The 21,128-nt window shown below is 37.5% G+C and overlaps 1 protein-coding gene across 1 annotated transcript; it reads right to left on the bottom strand.

Annotated features, from left to right (window-relative positions):
- Positions 1-2,215: 2,215 nt before the first annotated feature.
- On the bottom strand, positions 2,216-4,386 carry LOC149209982 (GEM-like protein 5). Its single transcript, XM_089396573.1, has 4 exons — positions 3,736-4,386; positions 3,506-3,586; positions 3,096-3,370; positions 2,216-2,612 (listed from the first exon to the last, which is right to left on the bottom strand). Exons 1-4 carry the CDS (start codon positions 4,202-4,204, stop codon positions 2,439-2,441), a joined length of 999 nt encoding a protein of 332 aa, XP_089252699.1. The 5' UTR covers positions 4,205-4,386; the 3' UTR covers positions 2,216-2,438.
- Positions 4,387-21,128: the final 16,742 nt, after the last annotated feature.

The following is a 21,128-nucleotide window of genomic DNA, read 5'->3' on the forward strand; positions in this document are numbered from 1 at the left end:
CCCAGCCTGAAGGATTTGCTGTGAAAGGACATGAACACAAAGTATGCAAACTTGTGAAGTCCTTGTATGGCCTCAAACAAGCACCACGAGCCTGGTATGAAAAACTAACTGAGCATCTTCTGAAACTCAACTTCAAACATTTTGATCTTGATGATGCAACTTTATTTGTCAAGAAAGTTGGCAAAACAGTTGTATATCTTGTGGTATATGTAGATGATCTTTTAATGACAGGGAACAATGAAAGCTATATTGCATCCATAAAGAAAGAATTAGGAAATTTTTTTGAAATGACTGATTTGGGCTATGTTCATTACTATCTTGGCATTGAAGTAACCCAACATCCAAAGTCCATATTTCTTTCTCAAAAGAAATACATTGGAGATTTGTTATACAGATTTGGCATGACAGAGTGCAATCCCCTTTCTACTCCAATGGAACAAAACTTGAAGCTCACATCTACTGAAGGAAAGGAATTTGAGGATGCAACAAGGTATAGACAGCTTGTAGGAAGTCTCATCTACCTCACTACTACCAGACCAGACATTTCATTTGCTGTTGGAATCCTCTCCAGGTTTATGCAAAAGCCTTGTGAGGGACATTGGTCTGCTGCAAAAAGAGTTCTAAGGTACTTGAAGGGAACTCAAGACCTTGGAATCAAGTATACACAGGTGGACGACTTCAACTTGATTGGATACTCTGATTCAGACTTCGATGGAGACAAAGAAACTGGGGTATCTACTTCAGGATATGCTATGAGTCTTGGATCAGGAGCTGTCTCCTGGAGATCACGCAAACAATCAGTACCAGCGGATTCCACAACAGAAGCAGAATACGTGGCAGCAGCTGAAGCAACGAAAGAAATTGTGTGGCTCAAGAAAATTCTTGAAGATTTGCAAGTAAAACAAATACAATCTACTCCACTCATGATTGATAACACATCTGCAATAAAGTTGGCCAAAAATCCAAAGTTCCATGATCGTACTAAGCACATCAATACTAAATATCATCTGATCCGACATCATGTTGAGGCCAAAACAATCCATCTCCGTCATTGTTCCACAAACGAACAAATTGCAGACATCTTCACCAAAGCGCTTGGAAGAGAAAAGCTTGAAAGATTCAGAACGATGCTTGGACTCACCAACATCCCTTCAGATTAAGGGGGGGAATGTTGACACCTAATCCGAAACGGATGAGGTGAAGCCGGACAGTCATCTAGAAGATGAACTGATCCGTTTCTTTTGTATATAAATAATTGTTATCTAATGTGAAATATCAAGTTGTCTTGCGTTCATCAATAGCTGGAGTTACCCTGGCCTGACAAATCTGTTTTAACATGCTTAAAAGGAATCATTGTAATTAATTAGATAATCTTTATAGAAATCATAATTTTAAATAGATGAAATTGTTATTCTTAATGATGAAATAAATTCAATTTTCTCAAATACTTTTAGTGTAACATGATTGTGCAATGTAAACATTTAATATTTTCCATTCCATCACTTCAAAACTATTGTTACTTAATTTGTGACATTCTTTAAATCAACAAAAAAAATTCATTTCTCATTATTTTGAAATTTACTAAAAATATTAATTCAATAAAAAATTAACCTATCATTGATTTTTAAAATTTATTGATCATATTTTTTTACGTTAATTTTTTTTTTAAATATAATTTTAATTTACCATGATCTGTTTTCACTAAATACATAAGTAAGACCTAAAATTATTCGATTTTACAATTTATTATAAATTAAAACGATTGTCATAAAACTATTCAACCGATAAATTAAATTTCTATTTAGTTATTATTTTCTTCTCAATTTTATTTTATTTTAATTTTAAAGCATTAATGAAGATGTGATGTGATGCTAAAATGTTTAGGTAGAATTAAATTTAACAATTTAATAATTGAATAAATATTTTGTATAAAAAACATATTTTTTTATATTTCAGAATATATTTAAAATTCAAAATATAAGATCTTTAAATATAAAGAACCATATAGGACTAATTTCAGATAAAACAAAACTTCTTTTAACTGGACATTTAATCACAAACGCAAGTTTTTCTGAAGGCATTTTGCAGCCCTGGTCAAACATTTGCTGATCACTCTGATCTACTGGCTTTCCATTGATATCATAAACAAGGGAATTAACTATAATATTTACAAATGAACTTTGCATGTATTTGTCGGTGAAGGGACCATTAGACATGTCAAGAATAAATTCCATAGACTTTATTCAAGAGAATCACTGTGAAACCCTGATAAAAAAAGATATTGTTACATTTTCTATTTCTAGAATTTCCGTGTTGTATAAAGACTAAACTTTCAATACATACTGTATGTTAACTTATAAAGCTGCAATGGCTGCCTCACAATGATCTGCACGTCGAAGAACCTCTCAAAATCCTCTTCTTGACATACACTAGGGCAACTAATAAGATGTCACTGCTCGTTGAAGATGTTTGAAGGCCTTTTGATAATTAACAAAACCCATGAACCAGAACTCATGATTATCTACAGTCTGGATTTGTATATATTTCTCTGAAGGCTTGTTCACATTCTCACATGGGTTCACTGATCTCACTCGTCCAAGAGGTATAGCCACCTGAAATATCAAATCCAAGAAGTCCAAGATTAGTTACAGAGCTATGAGTAAGAAGGCATTTATGCTAACAGAATAATTTCAAGAAATGGAAGTGTTAGAGGCATATAACTTCATAAAAAGCATTTCTTGGAAACATGTTACAGAGCTGTGAGCAAGAAGGTATTTATGTTAACAGAAATAATTTCAAGAGAAGTGTTAGAGGTATATAACTTCATAAAAAGCATTTCTTGGAAACATGTTACAGAGCTCTGAGCAAGAAGGCATTTATGTTAACAGAACTAATTTCAAGAAATGCAAATGTTAAGAGGTATCTAACTTCATCAAAAACATTTTTTTGGAAACATGTAAAACACTTTTTTTTGGAAAGCTAGCAAAGGGATACTGTGAAATACTCCTAATAAAAAGGAAACATCAAAATAAAAATTATAATAAAGTTTAATTCACAAGACTAGTCTGGAATTATTGTGATAATATATGTATTACCCTGTAGTAGCTGCAGGCATTCCTTCCTTTAGAACAGGTGAAAGAGAGTGGACGGTCACTGCAGAATGCTACTTTTTCTGTTGATATGAATAGTAGCCCTGCCACAGGGCCACTGCTGGTTGACAAGTAACAAGCTGAAGTTTTCAAGAGCTTCTCTGTTGGACCAACACTGAAGCTCAGCTTAAACATTTTGTCAACTCCACCTTGAGCTACTATTTTGGTCCCCAAGCTCAGCTTTCCCCATACTGTTTCAGACATGCTTCCCCCAAGCTTCACTGAACACAATGAAAAAACACATGCATTCTATGAGCAGTTTATATTGAAAATCCTTTACTCACTTTGCATATAATGAAATCTCAATTTTTACTCATATTGAAAGATTATGCAGACAAAAAGGTTTAGAGACTTACTGTGAGCCCAAAAATGCTCAACTAGGCCATCAGCATTTCTGCTCCATCTATGCAAGCTCTCTATAAATGCATCTACCTTAGCTGTACACAATACAAACACAGCCATAACCCACTGAAAATCATTATCTCTATCTCAGAACCCTCCATAAGTCTATAACTTCAAAGCACAATAAAAAAAATGATAATTGCTGGAAAAAATATTAATACATATAAATAACATGTATATTTACCCCAGAGAAAGGATGGGAATGTGAGCATCTTGGTGACATCTTTGAAGGAAGGAACAAATGGGGATTTACACCTTCCAGAGGGAGTTGAAGGAGGGGTGTGATCACCTTCCAAAACATAAGGGCTTGCCTCCATTGATGGATGATCAGTCCCCATGAGATTTCTGATGTGGGTATCTGTCGTATTTTCTCTCTCAACATATACAGTAAGATCAGGGGCTCTCCAAGTTCTTGCTGGTTCCTCTTTGCTCTGAGCAAGGCTGGATCTTTTTCCTGGATCTCCCATGCTATATGTCAATCTCAAACCATTTTTGTCCGTTGGAATTCCTATCATATGACCACCCATATCAGAAATTTTATATGTTACATCATCTTTCTCCAATCTAACTGCTGAAACAGCATCATGACCACAGTCATTGTTGAACCTGCAATAATGCTCAAAACTCTGCTGAGCCTCCTGATGTAATCCCATTACTTGAAACAATAAATATATTTGTGATCTTGTTGTACAGTACTCTCGGAATACCAGGAATACCAGGGGAACCAGCAAAAAGCCTGGGAACACCCGGGGAACTAGCAAAAACCAGAGCAGTAGCCCTTCGGTGGATGGTCTCGGTATTTATTGTTGAGATTATCACACGGTGGGTTTAAATTTCGCAATTGTGTGAACGCGCATACGCGTCCATGGGATGAAAAAAAATTGACAGAAAGTCATAAATGCCAGTGCATAATATGCTGAATCCAGCCATGATACAGAGAGGTACTTTACCTTTCATGTCCACCACACGAATCGTTAGTGCCACGTCGGCTTAAAGGGACGTTGCAAGAACCAACTTGCCAGTAAAGAATCTGGTCGACCGGTGTCTGCTGACATGGCCAGTACCGTCTCCTGGAATTCTTGTCACCACAAGATGGGTGGGATGGTGCCGCAAGCATCCGACGTGGAAGGTGGAGATATGAAGGAATAAAGGCTAAAGCGTTTACCGTCGCTTTACGTGGCATTGTCGCGTGTGGATTTGGCAATGGAAAGGAGACAACATGAAAGAGATGTCCTCTTTCCTAAGCAACTTAGGAAAAATGTAATGAGTGGAATGGGAATATGATCCCCTTTTATTATTGAACGTTGTTAATGTGTGCCATGAGAGGCAAGGGAACTTCCTTGAAGCACACTATATGCAATTTAAGTGTGCTTTCAACTAGTGAAGCCACAATATGGGATATTGAATAGAAAGATGCCAAATGAGAATATGATATGGGGTATGGAAGATGTGAAACAGTGAGGACAAAGTTCATCATTGCGATTAGATTTCAGTTTTGTTTTTCATTATATGGGATATTGAATACAAAGATGTCAAATGAGAAGGTTACAATATGGCATATGGAGGAGGATGTCAAATAGTAAAGACGAAGTTGATCATTGTGATTAGATTAATCAAGTAGAATGCAATTTTCTAGTGATTAGATGTAAGTGGGTCACAATGTTTTAAGTCATGAGTGAGCTTAGTAATTCAGGGATAGATTAGAGAAAAAATCACCCTAAGTTAAATCGCATATTAATTATTTGTAAGTGATAGAGTTTCACTCTCATCAAATGTCTCTAGCTCTTAGGTTGTTAACCTCTTTCCTTAACCAACCAAAAGTATTTACATATTTTACTTTAAAACAATTTTTGTTTGTGAGTTTATGTTGTGATCATCAATAATTTGTAAGCTATAGACTTTTGCTTTTGCCAAATGTCTGTAGGTCCTTGATTATTAACCTCTTTCCTTACCTAATAAAACATATTTTTATCTCTTACATTAAAACAATTTTAGCTTGTGGGTTTATGTTGTGATCACAAATAACACTAATTTTTAATGGATTTTGTACTTTTTAATAACATATAACATTAATCTTATATATAGTTTTGCTATAATTTTTAAATTGTGGGAAAACTTATGATAACTCAGTTGTGAAACCAACAATGGGGACAACCATCATGGACTACTATCTAATGCAAACAAATTGATCCACATTGTTGTTTTACTACATTAATGTGTAACAATTTATAGTTTTTCATAAAATAATTTATTAAAATAAATAAAAATAATGTAGTAAAATGTTTAAAATTAAATTAAAAAGTAAATAAAAAAATACTAATTTAATAATTTATTATTTTTAATTTTCAACCTAATTTGATAAATTATAATGATAAAAAACATATATTTCATCATTCTAGTAAATTAAGAATACAAATTTAAAATGATAACGTATATAACCTCTATAAATATTAGTAATGAAAATAAATACAAGATTTGATTTTTGGTAGTTAAGATAGATCTTAATTAGTTTAATTCTTCATTTAACTAGAATTTTTATTTTAACATAGATTTTTTATTTTTTTTTAATTATCTCAACTATCTAACAAAACTTGATAAAAAAACAATAATATAGAATTAACATAGAATTATTTTTATTTTATTTTAACCGAATTAAAATATTTACATAGCATAATATATAAGATATAATTGACTCTAAAACAACTCTAAATCCAATAAATATTAATATTCAAAATAAATACATGAAAACAAATTCTATGAAACATAAATTTAAAAATAATAATTATATAGTATATTATTTTCTTTTTCATTTTAATTTAAACAATTCCTTTTATAATGTCTTGACAATGAACCACATTGGTTGATTCGAAACCCGTCGACAAACATCCTTTCATGTGATTTTAGCCAAAAATTCTCTTAATCTTGATATGAATCACAAAAGCCTTAATTCAACTATTAAATCCTTTTATAATTTTTCAAAATCAATTTTACCTCAAAATCTCAATACTATTTTTTTATATTTAAACGACCATTCTAGTTTTCAATTTTCTTTCGACCCAATGCCATTTTCCCAAATCGCGTTGTAAAAAGTTTGATTTTATTCTGGTGTTCCTGACAACGCCGACATAAAAACCTATTTTTAATTTCACATGTATTTAGTGTTTTTCAATCTAGATTAAGGTTGAACTCTCGAGGGTATACATCGTGTCCTTGATCTTGTATTTTTTTTTCCGGGTTTATTTGAGGTTTTCTGGTGTATTTTTTGATTTAATTTGTTTAATATTTGGCAATAATTTTATGAATCATAAAATTTAATTGAAACTTTTTTACATTTTGAGTTTTTCGTGTTTTTTATGATACTGATTTCATATATGTAGTCAAAAGTCAATTTTAAACAACAAAAAAAAGATTTGGTCAAAAACATTTCTTTGAATTCCAGCTAAAATATCCAAAACATAACATGTTTAGACAACGCCTTAATTAAGCATTAAACTTTGAACTTTTAAATGTGTAATTAAACATGAAACATTAAACTATGAACTCTTAAAGATGTATTTAGTTGAAAAGCTAACAAGTACTAAGATTTACAATGTTGCAAATTCTCTATTTTCTATCATCTATATGTTCATAAAAGGAGATGTAGATATAAACAAGATTTAAATAGTTGTTATGCAACATAGTCTGTACCTTTACGACTATAGTTATTTAATTGATTAAAGGTTGTGCGGAATGCGAAGAAAACTCCTTACAATGAAATAAAAAATTTCTCCGCACAAAACTTCAACACAGTGAAAGCTTTCCCCACAAAGCGATCTGCACAAGCTTCAACAATAGTTTAATTGACATGAAATGTTCTATGAAATTTTCGAGGAGGGATATGCTTTGGACAATTGTGATAGTCTTACATATATTATTTGCAGTAGTAGTGATGAGAAGTTGATTATGCAGAGAAATGTGTTTTCTTCACACTCTGGTACAACCATTCACGCATGTTTTGCAATTAACTTTTTAATAATTTGAATATATAGTTTAATGTTCGATTGAGTTACAATTATGATTTTAATAATTTGAATATATAGTTTTATTATGTCTTCAAAGCTAAAAAAAAACATAAAAGAACGATTTCTAAAGGATAAGTTAAGATGGACAACTGTGTAATTACTTGTTTCTAGTGGTTGGAGATGATAACCATTATGCAGAGACTCTTATTGTGTGGAGGATTTGATTGTGAATTAGCTCATTGTGCAGAGCTCCACACTCCGTCCAAGTATAATAGTTATTTCAGGGTATCTCATTGTGCGGAGCTCCGCACTCTACACAGGTATAATAGTTATTTCATGTTATATTGAGTTTTCCAATGGAATAAGGGTAACTGTTATTAGGCTATTTTTCTCCCTAGGGTTAGTCCTCTTTAGTCACTATATTGTTGAACTTTTCCCTGGCCTTGACTTCTCTTTTTCCCAACTTTTCTCCCCAGCTACACACATGTCGGTTTGTAAGTGAGGTTGAAACCTTCCAACAACATAGAGGACATTTAGTCTGTGCGACTATGATTGAGATTTCATAGTTTTTTCCATGCATTTTTGGGACTTGTTCTAGAGGCTTATGGTTCCTAGATCAGTTCAACTCATGATCTTATCCCATATATTCGAGTTGTCTAGGACACATTATTGAGAAGCTTCCTTAACTTCTCTTCATCCTAGGTGTCTACATTCATCCTCCTGGGAGTCTCCTTCTTCTTATTTATGTTGGGGCATCTTAGAGGGTCAAGTTAGTCATAATCTGTGAGCTAGAAATTGTGAGTCAAAATCAAAGACCTATAGAGAGTCATATGCTATTGCTATTGTGATTTAGTTTTTAGAACTTCATGTTGCTTTGACACCATGTTTCTCATAGTGGGGAGACTTTGTCGGAATTAGGAGAGGAATGCTAAAAGTAAAGGTATAATGATGTACTCTTGATTATATGCTTAATGAAGATTCATGTTCCCTTGTTTTAAATCAATGTTTGCAGTGATTTGAAGTCACGTATTTCTTGATGTTTTGAGCTAATAGTCTTTCGTGGAAGACTGTTTGTCGTCTTTGTTTGTTTTTTCTTATGTATAGGCTTGGGATCGATATCGGACGAGAGAGATCACTTGATTGGAGTGAGAGAACTATGCATCAAGCCCAAAACTGTTCACCAACCTGCAAGGAGGCAAGATACTTGCTCAAACCATATAGCATTATAAACTACATGGAGACTGCTTGCATGATCATTTCATTCGGGAATTTTTGTTGTCTTGGGTTAGCCATATGTTTTTGTTGTTTGGTGATCCTACTAGGGCATATGATTACAGAGAAATATCTCCTTGCATGTAAAATTTACTACAACATTATTGGTGCTTTCAGTGAGAGAATTTATTCTTTCTATCTGCTTCACTTTGGAATCTCTTTGATCTTTTCTCCTATTCTGGTTCTTGGTGCTCTTCCAAATTTTTTTGATCATTTGTGGCTATTTTTGGGGTTTATTTTTCTGAATTTGGCCTTTGATTTCATCTTGTATGAGTGTATTTAAGAAGAAATTAGCTTTCTCCTTAACTGCATGCATAAAATGTGTTACAATGTGGTTGAAACCTTCCAATTGTTGGTTCGTTGTGTCATTTGTGTGGTTATAACTGCATTGAGCCTAGATCATCCATGCAGTTGAGCCTATAACCCTAAAAACTTAGAATCTCCTTCTACCACTTTTGACCTCAGATCTTATCTATTTTATCCTTCTGTCTCGAGTTTGTTTTTTTCCTAGGTTTATCTTTGGTTGACTGTATTGTTTGGATTTGAGTATTTGTTTGTGGAAGGGTTTCTAGCTACATTTTTGGCTTCCATTTTATCACTTTCTCTCTAATATGCTCTACTATATTTTGGATCTGTTATTACTATTACTTTTAGCCACTCTGTACCTTTTATAGAAATCCACTGAGTTTGGCTTATTTTGGGTCCTCCATTATCCATCCTTTTTCAAAATTTTCTTTGAGCATCCTTTGTGCCTTGGTTGAAGCTATTGTCTTCATTTTTGGGTCTCATATTTTATATTTTGTGTGTGGTTGATTTAGTGATAGTCTAGATCTGTCTTGCATTTTAGTTTTGCAACCTTTTGCCTTTGTTTGGATTTCATCACTTTTACTTAAGTGATTTCTCTTTTGTTTGCTTGCTTGTTTGCAAGTGGTTGTGTTTTATCTTTGGTTGTGCAGTTGTCGTATAATTTTTTTTATTTTGTGTTCTTGTATGTTTGTTATCACTCCCTACCACTAGGGTTTGATTTTGACATTTGTAGAACATTGGCTCTTGTTAAGACATTGTGCTACAGCCCTATCTTATTGACATTTCCTTAATTTTTTCTCTTTTGGGTTTCTTGTTGGTTGCTTGAGAATGCTTGTTTGGCTTTGGATTCCTAGCTTTGATGTTTTTGAAGTGCTTTGAATTATAGATTGAGGACTATTTTGGCCTCTTTTAGGTTTTTATTTTGGTTTATTTTTGGATCACAATTCTTATAACTTTGGGGATTTGCATTTGGTAACTAGTAAGAGGTGCATTTGGGTAGGAATTTGTGTGTTTGAAGTGAAAAGACTCTTACCCTCCTGTAGTTAGTATTCATTGAATTTAAAAGTGAAACTTGCAAATAGATGCATTAAGGTTGCTATAAAACAGCCTATCACACCATCTAAGTTTCATGCCGCATCCCAATTGTGTAAACAATAGCCATTTTGAAATCAACGTGATAATAAAATCAACTAGTCTCATCTTTTTATTTTTATCGATAGTACACCAACCTTAGCTTAGGCTAGGGTCTTGGAGATAGGTGTGTGAGTCAACCTCTCCAAGACTTCAAAACCAACTTAGAATTTTGCAGCACGGAGACAAATCCACTTGCAGTAATGTGGTTTGGGAAGCCCTTCTAACACAAGGGTCAATATCAAGGTCACACATGGGATGGGTGAGGTGGCATACCCCATTTCTCTTAGTTTCAGGTGGTGTGGATTATGGAATATGCACGTATTACAAATGGTGTTATTAGCATTTTGTTGTAGCACTTGGGGGCCACTTGGGAGGAAACTCTCAAGGACTTAACTATCCTACCCTTCGTGTGAATTTGGTTGACAAATTTCACCCTAGGATGTGTTATTGTTAGCAGTGACTTTAGTGCCCATTCTCTTAGGGCTCATACACAGCCGCAAGGTCAATCTCATCTTCTCTATACTTGGGACATATATTAGTCATACTCTCTCAGTCATCTCAAGGGGTTCCCCATGGCTAATAAGGGAACTTGGACCGAGTTCGCAACTAAAAGGGTTTGGAAGTAGGTTGCTAGTATAATTGTCCCACCACCAACTTATTTGTATTTGGTTTGCTTGTGACTACCTCCTAGGAATTTTCTAGTGTGAGTTGTTTGGTTTGAGTCAGTGGTTTGGATTTAGGGTTGATTGTACTCACTTAATTTTGTTATTTTACATTTATTCACCATGGCCAAACCAAGTCATCGTTAGTCATGTTGTATTCATGGTTTGCCTCCTAAATGAGGTGGACTTGTCACTCTTTCTCGGAGAGTGTCTATTGCTGCTCAAGACTTAGATGATCCCATAGTTGTGGAATATATACTTGGTCCTCTTGGTAGTGATCTGGTTTCCATTGAAACATTAGAAGATGACTCAACTTCTCTTTCTAATCCACATCTAACTGATCCTTTATGACTAGATTTATTGTGGCTAAACCCAAATGGTTCTACACCTTCTTATACATACGTCCCTATCTCACCTATGGAGGAGGTTAGTTCCTTGTTATCCTATGCATCTGCAGTTTCCACTCACCTCCATCTACGCCTCTCACATCTACTTGGGGCATTCCACTAGTCTCATCTATGCCTCCTATAATTTCCCTAGTGTTTTTATGCCTACTTCTCATCCATGTCGACTATGGTTGTTAATATTAATTAACGTGTAGGGTCAAGAATATTTACTCCTAACTTCTCCCAACCTACTGTTCCTGTTCCTAAAATAGGAATGGTCACTACTAGAAATCTGTGGGGAGGATCATCAGTTGCTCCTAGCTAGCCTGGGGGCAATGTTGCTTCAAATATGTCTCAAACTTTGTACAATTCGTTGTTTGGAGGGACTCTAACCTCTAATACTTTTCTTGAAGCAACTAGTTTACTCGGGGGAAACCATACTGCTAACACCATCACTTCCATGATTTACCCTCCTTATGTTGATGCTACTGTAAAATCTGGTCCATCCATCCCTTCTAAGTACAACCCCATTAGCAGTAATGCTCTTCTGCTCTATGGGGGAATTTACCCTGGGGGAAAACTCCTTTCACCAGTAATGTTCACCCACATGCTTTATATGATGGGACAAATCCTTACTAGAGCAAACAACCTTTACAAAATAATCATTATATGGAAGGACCTCACGATTGGTTCGAGGACTCTCCCACTTATGACCTGTTTCGTCAGCACTATAATCCATTTTTATCTTCACTTGATTTACCGGATCTAGAAAAGATGACAAATGACCCCATCTGACATGATCCTTGGTGGCCACCTATGCCTGCAATGTTATCATTTGATATCCCAAAGTTTGAAGGGAAGATAAGAGATAATCCATCCACCTATATGACCATCTATTATTTGTGGTGCTCGTCCAACTCCTTAGTGGACGATTCAATAAAATTATGCATGTTCTAACATACATTAACTACAGATGATGCCAAATGGTACATTGAATTAGACTGCATCTTACAATGATTTTTCATCCTTGGACCTAACTTTCTTGACTCACTTCCAGTTACCCACAAGGTATGACATCAATTCCGACCTTTTTTTTAACTTTAAACAAGATGGTGCCACCTTGATTTCTGATCACATCCATCAGTGATGGTGTCACAAGAGGTTCATGCGATCGTTAAGACCTCAAATTTCCAAATATGTATCTATGTTTAGAGTTGTTATCGAGGAGAAAGCCATATTAGCTTCCGAAGAAATGGATTTGATCTATTCTTAGTTGGGCAAACTTTATGACGTTCTTTCAAAGGCTCCACACCTATCCATTGACCCACTTAAACCTGCTCCTAGCCCACACATTAATGGTGAGATTGGGTCTGTTTCTGATTCCATGAGCCAACTTGGTGCCTAACTTGGGCACTTGATTGTTATATTTCAATCCTTAACAAGTGCATCTGGCTCTACAAAATCACCTTCTTTTGAGAAATCCATCGACATTCTTATGATGAAGTCTAAAAAACCAAAGAACAATCAACAACCTAGTGGTAAAAAGAATAAGAAGAATAAAAAAAATAAGCAAACTACTTAGGAGCCTCAACTGAACTCACCAAATCAGGGAGGGGTCATGTATGAGCATCGTCGTAAGATTAAGTTCCCTTGTAAGCTTTGTCAAGGAGAACACTTAATTCACAAGTTCCCTTGAATGGATGAATTTATGATAGGCTTCTTGCACTACCACCTAATATGTAATAGTTCGTTGTTTTAACTCATCCAACAAAAAATGGTTGCACAACCTCCTCCACCTCCACAAGGTGGCCATGAGCAGTCGTTTTTCAATCCTACAAACAATTCATCCATCTTTATGTATGAATAGAACATCAACGTGACAATGCAAGCTAAATCCTATGTTCTTCTTAAGTCAAGTTCTTCTTCTAAGGACTCAACCACTCCACCTCCTTCCACTGGACCTCTCACGTCAGATATGCTTATGAAAGAACCTCCCACCTAAGGGTGTTATTGTTAAGTTATGGTATGTTCTATGCTTATAACAGTTTACTTCTTTTTCTTATTATATTCCACCGATTAGCAATCACATGTACATAAAGTAAAGTGCAGATAGAACATTAAACGATCGACAGAAAACAAGCCAAGACAAGAGACACAAGATGTGGCGGCTAGCCAGGGACAAACCCCACAATGTGTGGGGAAACCCTTTGATCAAATCTTCTTTTATCTTCAATAATTCAGCAGAGAGAAATAGTACAATAAATCTGATTCATATCAACAGTAGCAAACCCTAGATCAGTAGCATCAGCATTAGCGGCTTCATTATCAAACTAGGGCAGACCATATCTCACAAACCGACAGTCGGATTGACTTCATTCCACCACCAAAAGTTTCGGCTTCTAGAGGAGGTTTAGATGAACCCAGTACAGTTCAGATGAGGAGATCTTCTAGGCCACGCAAGTCAATATTTACTTTTGCAGTTGCAGCTTCAGTTTCAGCAGTTTCCGGCAAGGAGGTTCAGATGAACCTACAGCGCAGTTCCAAAGAGGAGATCTTCTAGGCCACACAAGTCAATATTTACTTTTGCAGTTGCAGCTTCAGTTTCAGCAGTTTCCGGCTTCAAATGTGTGAGAGAGAGAGAGACCCATTTCAGCGCAGTAGAGAAGAGAATCATATCTGCGCAGTAGAGAGAGAGAGATGTGATGAGATGAGTGAGTCCAAATGAGGAAAAGTCCTCTTATATTTATACACAATGTTGGTGGGTGAATAGATGCGACTGTTGGGCTTCTGAGCCTACATGAGTTGTAGGTCGGCTTGATAATAATTCCATAATCAAAATAAATTCATATCTCCATGAATACTTATCAGAATTAGATGATCTTTATATCAATCCTACACCTCTCGACGAGAGGAATCTAATAAAAATATTATTAGCCATGAATAAGATGACCCACATGAAGTTTTGCCCTGGTTGCCAATTTTAACACTCCCTCTCAACCATGGAGAACTTCATATGCAATCTGTCTATCGGTCGTTACTATTCATCCATCAAATGCACTGCCTTGTACAGCCTGACCCTTGCCCTGCTCTGCTCTATTTTACCTATTCTGCTTTTTCTTGATCTGCCCTGCACTGATCTGTATTGTTTTGTTCTGTTCTACTCTACTTTTGTCCGAACTATGAAGAAGAAGAAATGATCGAGGATGTATCATACTGACTCAAAGTCAGTCTTAGAGTATGTACCATTGGTCCCAGACCAGTCTCAACCAACCCAAAGTCAGTGTCATAGTGAGTACAAATCCAATGGTCCCAGACCAATATCATCCTCTACTGACTCAAAGTCAGTCTCAGAGTATGTACCACTGATCCTAGACCAGTCTCAGCCGACCCGAAGTCAACGTCATAGTATGGTACAACTCCTACCACTGGTCCCAGACCAGTATCATTGATCCCAGATCAATGGATGTCATCCTAGCGTAGGGAGTACGGTAGTTACAACAATGCGTCCATCGGTACTACTATGGTCCCTAACTTCATTTCCCTGCTCATTGATCAGATGAGAGGTACTTCCCATGAGTCCCAGACTGCATGGGTAGGATGCCTCGACAGGAGAACTAATCAATCCTGTCCTCACAAGAGAACACATCAATCCTGCTACAATTGCCATGGAGAACACATCAATACAGGCCTCACAGGAGAACACATCAATCCTGCTACAATTTCCATGGAGAACACATCAATCCAGGCCGCCATGGAGAACACATCAATCCAGGCCTCACAGGAGAACACATCAATCTGCTACACAGGAGAGCAAATCATCCTGTTCCACAAGAGAGCGAATCATCTTGTCCCACAAGAGAGCGAATCATCTTGTTCCAGTGTGCACCACCAGGGGAGGGTGAGTCACCCTGTGGTCGTATGTTGCTCCAGTAGGAACCGCAAGCCCTCAGAGTTTCCAAAGCTCAATGTATGCAACATGCAGGACCCTTGTACAAGGGTTTCTTGCCGACTCCAAGTCATTTGGGAAAATCACAGATTAGATCATTCCTTGGGGCTTTGACAAGGTGTATCAACCTGTACATCATCTTTATGTGATGGAGCTTCCTTGCTCATCGACTTACCATATCCGAAATGATGTCTATCTGCTGGAGCAATTGACCAATACGGGATTCCTTAATAATCGAATCCCACCTCTGGTTGTTACAGAGAATCACAGTGGTATCCAATGTAAATCCAAACAGCTCACTGAAGAGCTTTCGCAACTAGAATGCCTCACACGAAATTATGCTAGCAACAATATATCCTGCTTCGGCGGTGCTCAAAGCCACCGACTTCTGCTTCTTGCTCATCCAGGATATCGAAGCAGATCCCAAGGTGAAACAGTACCCGGAAGTGCTCTTACGGTCCACCACACTGCCTGCCCAATCAACATCAGTATATCCAAGTAGTCTCACATCTCCGGCAGTGTATCTTAATCCATGAGAGATTGTGTCTTGAAGACATCTCAGAAGATTCCTGGCATCAATCCAATGAGGCTCAACCAAATATGAGCTCACAATTCTAACTGCAAAACATATGTTCGGACGGAGGTTCACCAAGAACATCAATGCGAATGAGTTTTTGAAACTCAGAGGCATTTCCCAAGACTGGTCCGACATCACTACCATATAACTTCTAAAAGTTAAGATCCTCGAGGTAGTCACAGGCTTGCAGTCCATCATACCGAATCTTTCTAATATATTTACCACATATTTTCCTTGAGATAGGAAAATTTCCCTTGGCTTCTGCCACACTTCAAGTCCTTGGTCCTTCATTTCAAATTCAGAAGCCATCTCCCTCTTACATTTGTGAATGAGAGGGTTTGCACCTGTTAGAAAGAGGTCATCCACATACAACACCAGTATGAGAGGCTTGTCATCTTCAACCTTAAAGTAAAGCTTAGGATCAGCTTCACTCCTAGTGAATCCCAACTTCATCAAGTAGCTATCGATCCTCTCATACCATGCTCGGGGTGCTTGCTTCAGCCCATAGAGAGCCTTCTTCAACCTGCATACATGAGATTTTCAATCATAAATCTCAAATCCTTCAGGTTGCTCCACATAGACCTCTTCTTTGATAGAACCATGCAAGAACGCGGTCTTAACATCCATCTGATGTATGTTCCATCCTTGTGAAGCCACAAGGGCTATGATCAAGCGGATGGTCGTATATCTGGCAACAGGTGAAAATATCATAGTCTATACCTCCCTTCTGGGATAAACCACGAGCAACAAAATGAACCTTATACTTTTCCATACTTCCATTTGCTGCATGCTTTATCTTGTAAAGCCATTTTGAAGTAACAATTGTCTTGTCCAGGGTCTGGGAACTACTTCCTAGACATCATTCTCCATAATAGACTCATATTCTATGGTCATAGCATCCTTCCATAGTTAATGCTTGATGACATCTGAGAATGATGAAGGTTCATTTTGTATGATCGTGCTCATGATGGACAGGTATCCCTGATACCTGTTAAATTTTTTACTTTGATGGAAGGTTCCTCAGGGTGCAGCATGTCCTTCAACATCATCAAGTAACCCCTTAAGCCATGAAGGCCTCTTCCTAGAAGAGGAAGGCTCATATGGAGGAGGATCAATCGGATCCATGGGTTCTTCTACATCAGGCATGGATTCATCATCCTTTTCTTTCGGTTCCCTGGTGTCGGCTTCTTGAGAGCTCCTCAAAGTCAGAAGATTAATCACCTTGCTGAGAGCCATATCTTCGTCAAAGGTGACATCATGACTAATTATGACTTCCCTTTGACTGGCTACATAGATTCTATAGCCTTTAGTATTTTCACCATAGCCCACGAAAATTCCCTTCTTTCCAGATGCTCCCAATTTATTTCTTTTCTCTTTCGGCACATGAAAGTATATAGGGCTTCCAAAAATTTTAAAATGAGAAACATCAAGTTTCTTACCGGTGAATTTTTCTTCAGGAGTCTTGGAACCCAATGCTTGATTAGGGCATCAATTTTGTACATATACGACAGTGTTTGTAGCTTCAGCCCATAGAAACTTAGAAAGACTTTGATCATGTAGCATGGCCCGGACAGCTTCCATAATTGTGCGGTTCTTCCTTTCTGCCACACCATTTTGTTCAGGAGTATATGGTGTAGTAGTCTCCCTCTTGATTCCAACCTCAGGTATGCCTGAGTAAACCAATTGTAATATATCGGAGGTCTTGCTTTGGCTTGAGGGGAATGGTCCCCTTTTGAGCTTTCCTTTGGCACATCCCCGACATACACCTTCTTTCTCTACTTGGAATTCGGGCATCCATGTTACCATCTGTCTTACATCAGGTAGAGCTTTGTAATGAAGGTGGGTAAACCTCCGATGCCAAAGTTTGGACTAAAGAGTTGTGTCACAAGACATGACACCTAGCGGACTTCCATCGACCTGATATAATGAATCAACACTAAACCCAAGAGTAAAGGCATCTTTAACATTATTTTTCCATATGCGTACCTTACCATCGCTGAAGGTTACCTTGTAGCCTTTGTCTTTCGTTCCCGAGATGGACACTAGGTTCTTTTTGAGGTCAGGTGCATTTAATACATCCTGGAATTTCTGGCCTTCTTGAATGCTTGTCCTCTTCCTTGATTCCCAGCTCTCCTCTTACCTTTGCTGTTGAATTTGTCATTCCTTTGATTGCCATCAGAGGGATTTTGATCATCGTCCTAGAGTGAGTCCTTTCTATCAGGGCACTCCCTTGCATAGTGACCTGCTTTATTGCAAATGAAACATCATCCTTTTCTTCCACCCTTAAATCCAGCCTTTCATTCCGATTTAGACCCAGAATTATTTCTTTTCTTAGCATGAGAAGAAAAAGCAGCAGGAGGACCTTTAGGCAAGGGCATTTCCTGCTCTTCTACCCTTGTTTGTTCTTGAATGCATCTAGCCATTAATGCCTCGAAACTAGGAATTACATTATTGTTCAGAAGAGTAGTCCTGAACACATACCATTCAGATGGTAATCCTCCGAGAGTTGTGAGTGCCATTTCTCTGTCAGTAATGGTTTCCCCAATAGATAGGAGATCGTTCTTGATCTCGGTGATTCTTGAGAAGTATGCTTGCATACTTTCATCTTTACCCTTCTTGATTTCCCTCAACTTATTTCTAAAAAACAAAACTTGATTTGCATCATTAACTTTAAATAAACTCACCAGTCTGTCGTAGATTTCATTGGAGGTGTCTAGATTAGAGATGTAGGCCACCAAGTGCTTGTTGATAGAGTCCCGGATGATCTTCTTTGTTTTGACTTCTGCATTTTTCCATTTTTTCCAGGCAGCAGCAGATGCATTTGATGAAGGCTCAACAATATTGCCTCTTACATGGTCCAACACTCCTTGATCTTCAAGGGTTAGATCGATAGACATCTTTCATCCGTGATAGTCAGCTTTCTCACGGAGCTTGTCTTCGGCAGGAAAGAGTGTTGAGGACCCCATAGTTCTTTTAGGATAGCCTTGCCAATCTTCTCTTCAATGATTGCTCTTGCTCTTGCTCGGGCTTTTTCTTCACCTCAGCTCCGATACCATGTTAAGTTATGGTATGTTCTATGCTTATAACAGTTTACTTCTTTTTCTTATTATATTCCATCGATTAGCAATCACATGTACATAAAGTAAAGTGCAGATAGAACATTAAACGATCGACAGAAAACAAGCCAAGACAAGAGACACAAGATGTAGCGGCTAGCCAGGGACAAACCCCACAATGTGTGGGGAAACCCTTTGATCAAATCTTATTTTATCTTCAATAATTCAGCAGAGAGAAATAGTACAATAAATCTGATTCATATTAGCAGTAGCAAACCCTAGATTAGTAGCATCAGCATTAGCGGCTTCATTATCAAGCTAGGGCAGACCATATCTCACAAACCGACAGTCAGATTGACTTCATTCCACCACCAAAAGTTTCGGCTTCCAGAGGAGGTTCAGATGAACCTACAACGCAGTTCAGATGAGGAGATCTTCTAGGCCACGCAAGTCAATCTTTACTTCTGCAGTTGCAGCTTCAGTTTCAGCAGTTTCCGGCAAGGAGGTTTAGATGAACCTACAGCGCAGTTCCAAAGAGGAGATCTTCTAGGCCACGCAAGTCAATATTTACTTCTGCAGTTGCAGCTTCAGTTTCAGCAGTTTTCGGCTTCAAATGTGTGAGAGAGAGAGACCCATTTCAGCGCAGTAGAGAAGAGACTCATATCTGCGCAGTAGAGAGAGAGAGATGTGATGAGATGAGTGAGTCCAAATGAGGAAAAGTCCTCTTATATTTATACACAACGTTGGTGGGTGAATAGATGCGACTGTTGGGCTTCTGAGCCTACATGAGTTGTAGGTCGGCTTGATAATAATTCCATAATCAAAATAAATTCATATCTCCATGAATACTTATCGGAATTGGATGATCTTTATATCAATCCTACATCTCTCGACGAGAGGAATCTAATAAAAATATTATTAGCCATGAATAAGATGACCCACATGAAGTTTTTCCCTGGTTTCCAATTTTAACAGTCATTCACAAGACTACACATAATCCATCTATGCAGGTTGCCCAACATTACAATATTGATGAGGATCTAGCCCAAGCTCCCTGTGCCATGTCTACCTTGGAGGTTTTGCAAAGTTTTCCTCAATAATGCAAGGCCTTGTTGTCTACGATCGATGGAGCGGATCCTTTCAACTCAAACCTTATCACCTTTAATGTTGTCAAGGTTTTTGTTTGACTTTCCCACCAGATCACCTTTCATATTACTGTGTGTATCTTTCATAAGAATATTCATCGCATCTTCGTGGATGAAGGCTCTTGCACCTGTGTCATGTCAACATCCTGCTGGAAAGATATAGGCTCTCCAGTGATCACTAAATACAATACCACTCTACATGAATTTGATGGAAATATTTTTGTTCCTAAGGGGGTTATTCCCAAGTTTCTCAATGTTGAAGTCATCGATGCTACTTTATATTATAACCCACTCATTGGTCGTAGCTGGTTCTATGCCACGACCATAGTTGTCCCATATGTGTTTGTGTACTTTTCTTTCCTCATGAAGGAAAGATTGTGACCATTGACCAACTTGATTATTGTGTGCCATCATCCCAACTTTCGACTATGGGGACCTCGATCCCGCTTGTGAGTGATAACTCTGGTCAGTATTAGAGTTTTGGCATAGGCTTGTTTAAAATCTCATCTCTTATTTAGGTATTTCCTTAATTACCCCAACCCAACACTCCTTCTACATCTTCTAAAGATTCTATGCATATGATCTCTTTTGACATCTGTGGACCCCATATACCTCATGATCCTTGGGTTGTGTCTCTTGATCTTATGGAAGTCAATCAAGGTAGTGAGCATCCTCTGCCACTTGTTGTGGAAGAAATCGCCCCCTAGAAATCTTTTCAGTACCTCCAATGTTCATCAGACACTCCATCACATTATGGAATATGACCAGGTTCCTATGCCGATACGACCTGTCACTCCACCTGTTCCACATGACTCCCTCAATGATAACCCCCCCCCACCCTCACTAATCACCCTGGAAGTCATGGATCTACCCATTGATAACGTTAGGAAAAGTATGTCTCTTTCTGCCTCTAGTCTCCCCGATCCAGAACAAATAGAGATTGGTAACATAAATCTTGGAACGTTTAGGGGGCACCTCCTTGGCCCTCCTTGGATGTGCCACCCATGGATTGAGTCAAGTCTCGAGCTCCTACTACCAAACTCCCCACCAAATTTCCAACTCCTTACCATATGTTGATGAGCCTCTTGTACC

Source organism: Pinus tabuliformis, chromosome 1_2 (genome assembly GCF_031772625.1).
Source record: "Pinus tabuliformis cultivar Carrire ecotype Pingquan chromosome 1_2, CPIR1, whole genome shotgun sequence".
NCBI lineage: Eukaryota > Viridiplantae > Streptophyta > Pinopsida > Pinales > Pinaceae > Pinus > Pinus tabuliformis.

Coding starts and splice junctions, on each gene's coding strand:
- LOC149209982 (XM_089396573.1), bottom strand. CDS start 4,204: ATGGGATTACATCAGGAGGCTCAGCAGAGTTTTGAGCATTATTGCAGG. Junction 3,371..3,505: donor TGAGCATTTTTGGGCTCACA/GTAAGTCTCTAA, acceptor CATTGTGTTCAG/TGAAGCTTGGGGGAAGCATG. Junction 2,613..3,095: donor ATGCCTGCAGCTACTACAGG/GTAATACATATA, acceptor TTGATATTTCAG/GTGGCTATACCTCTTGGACG.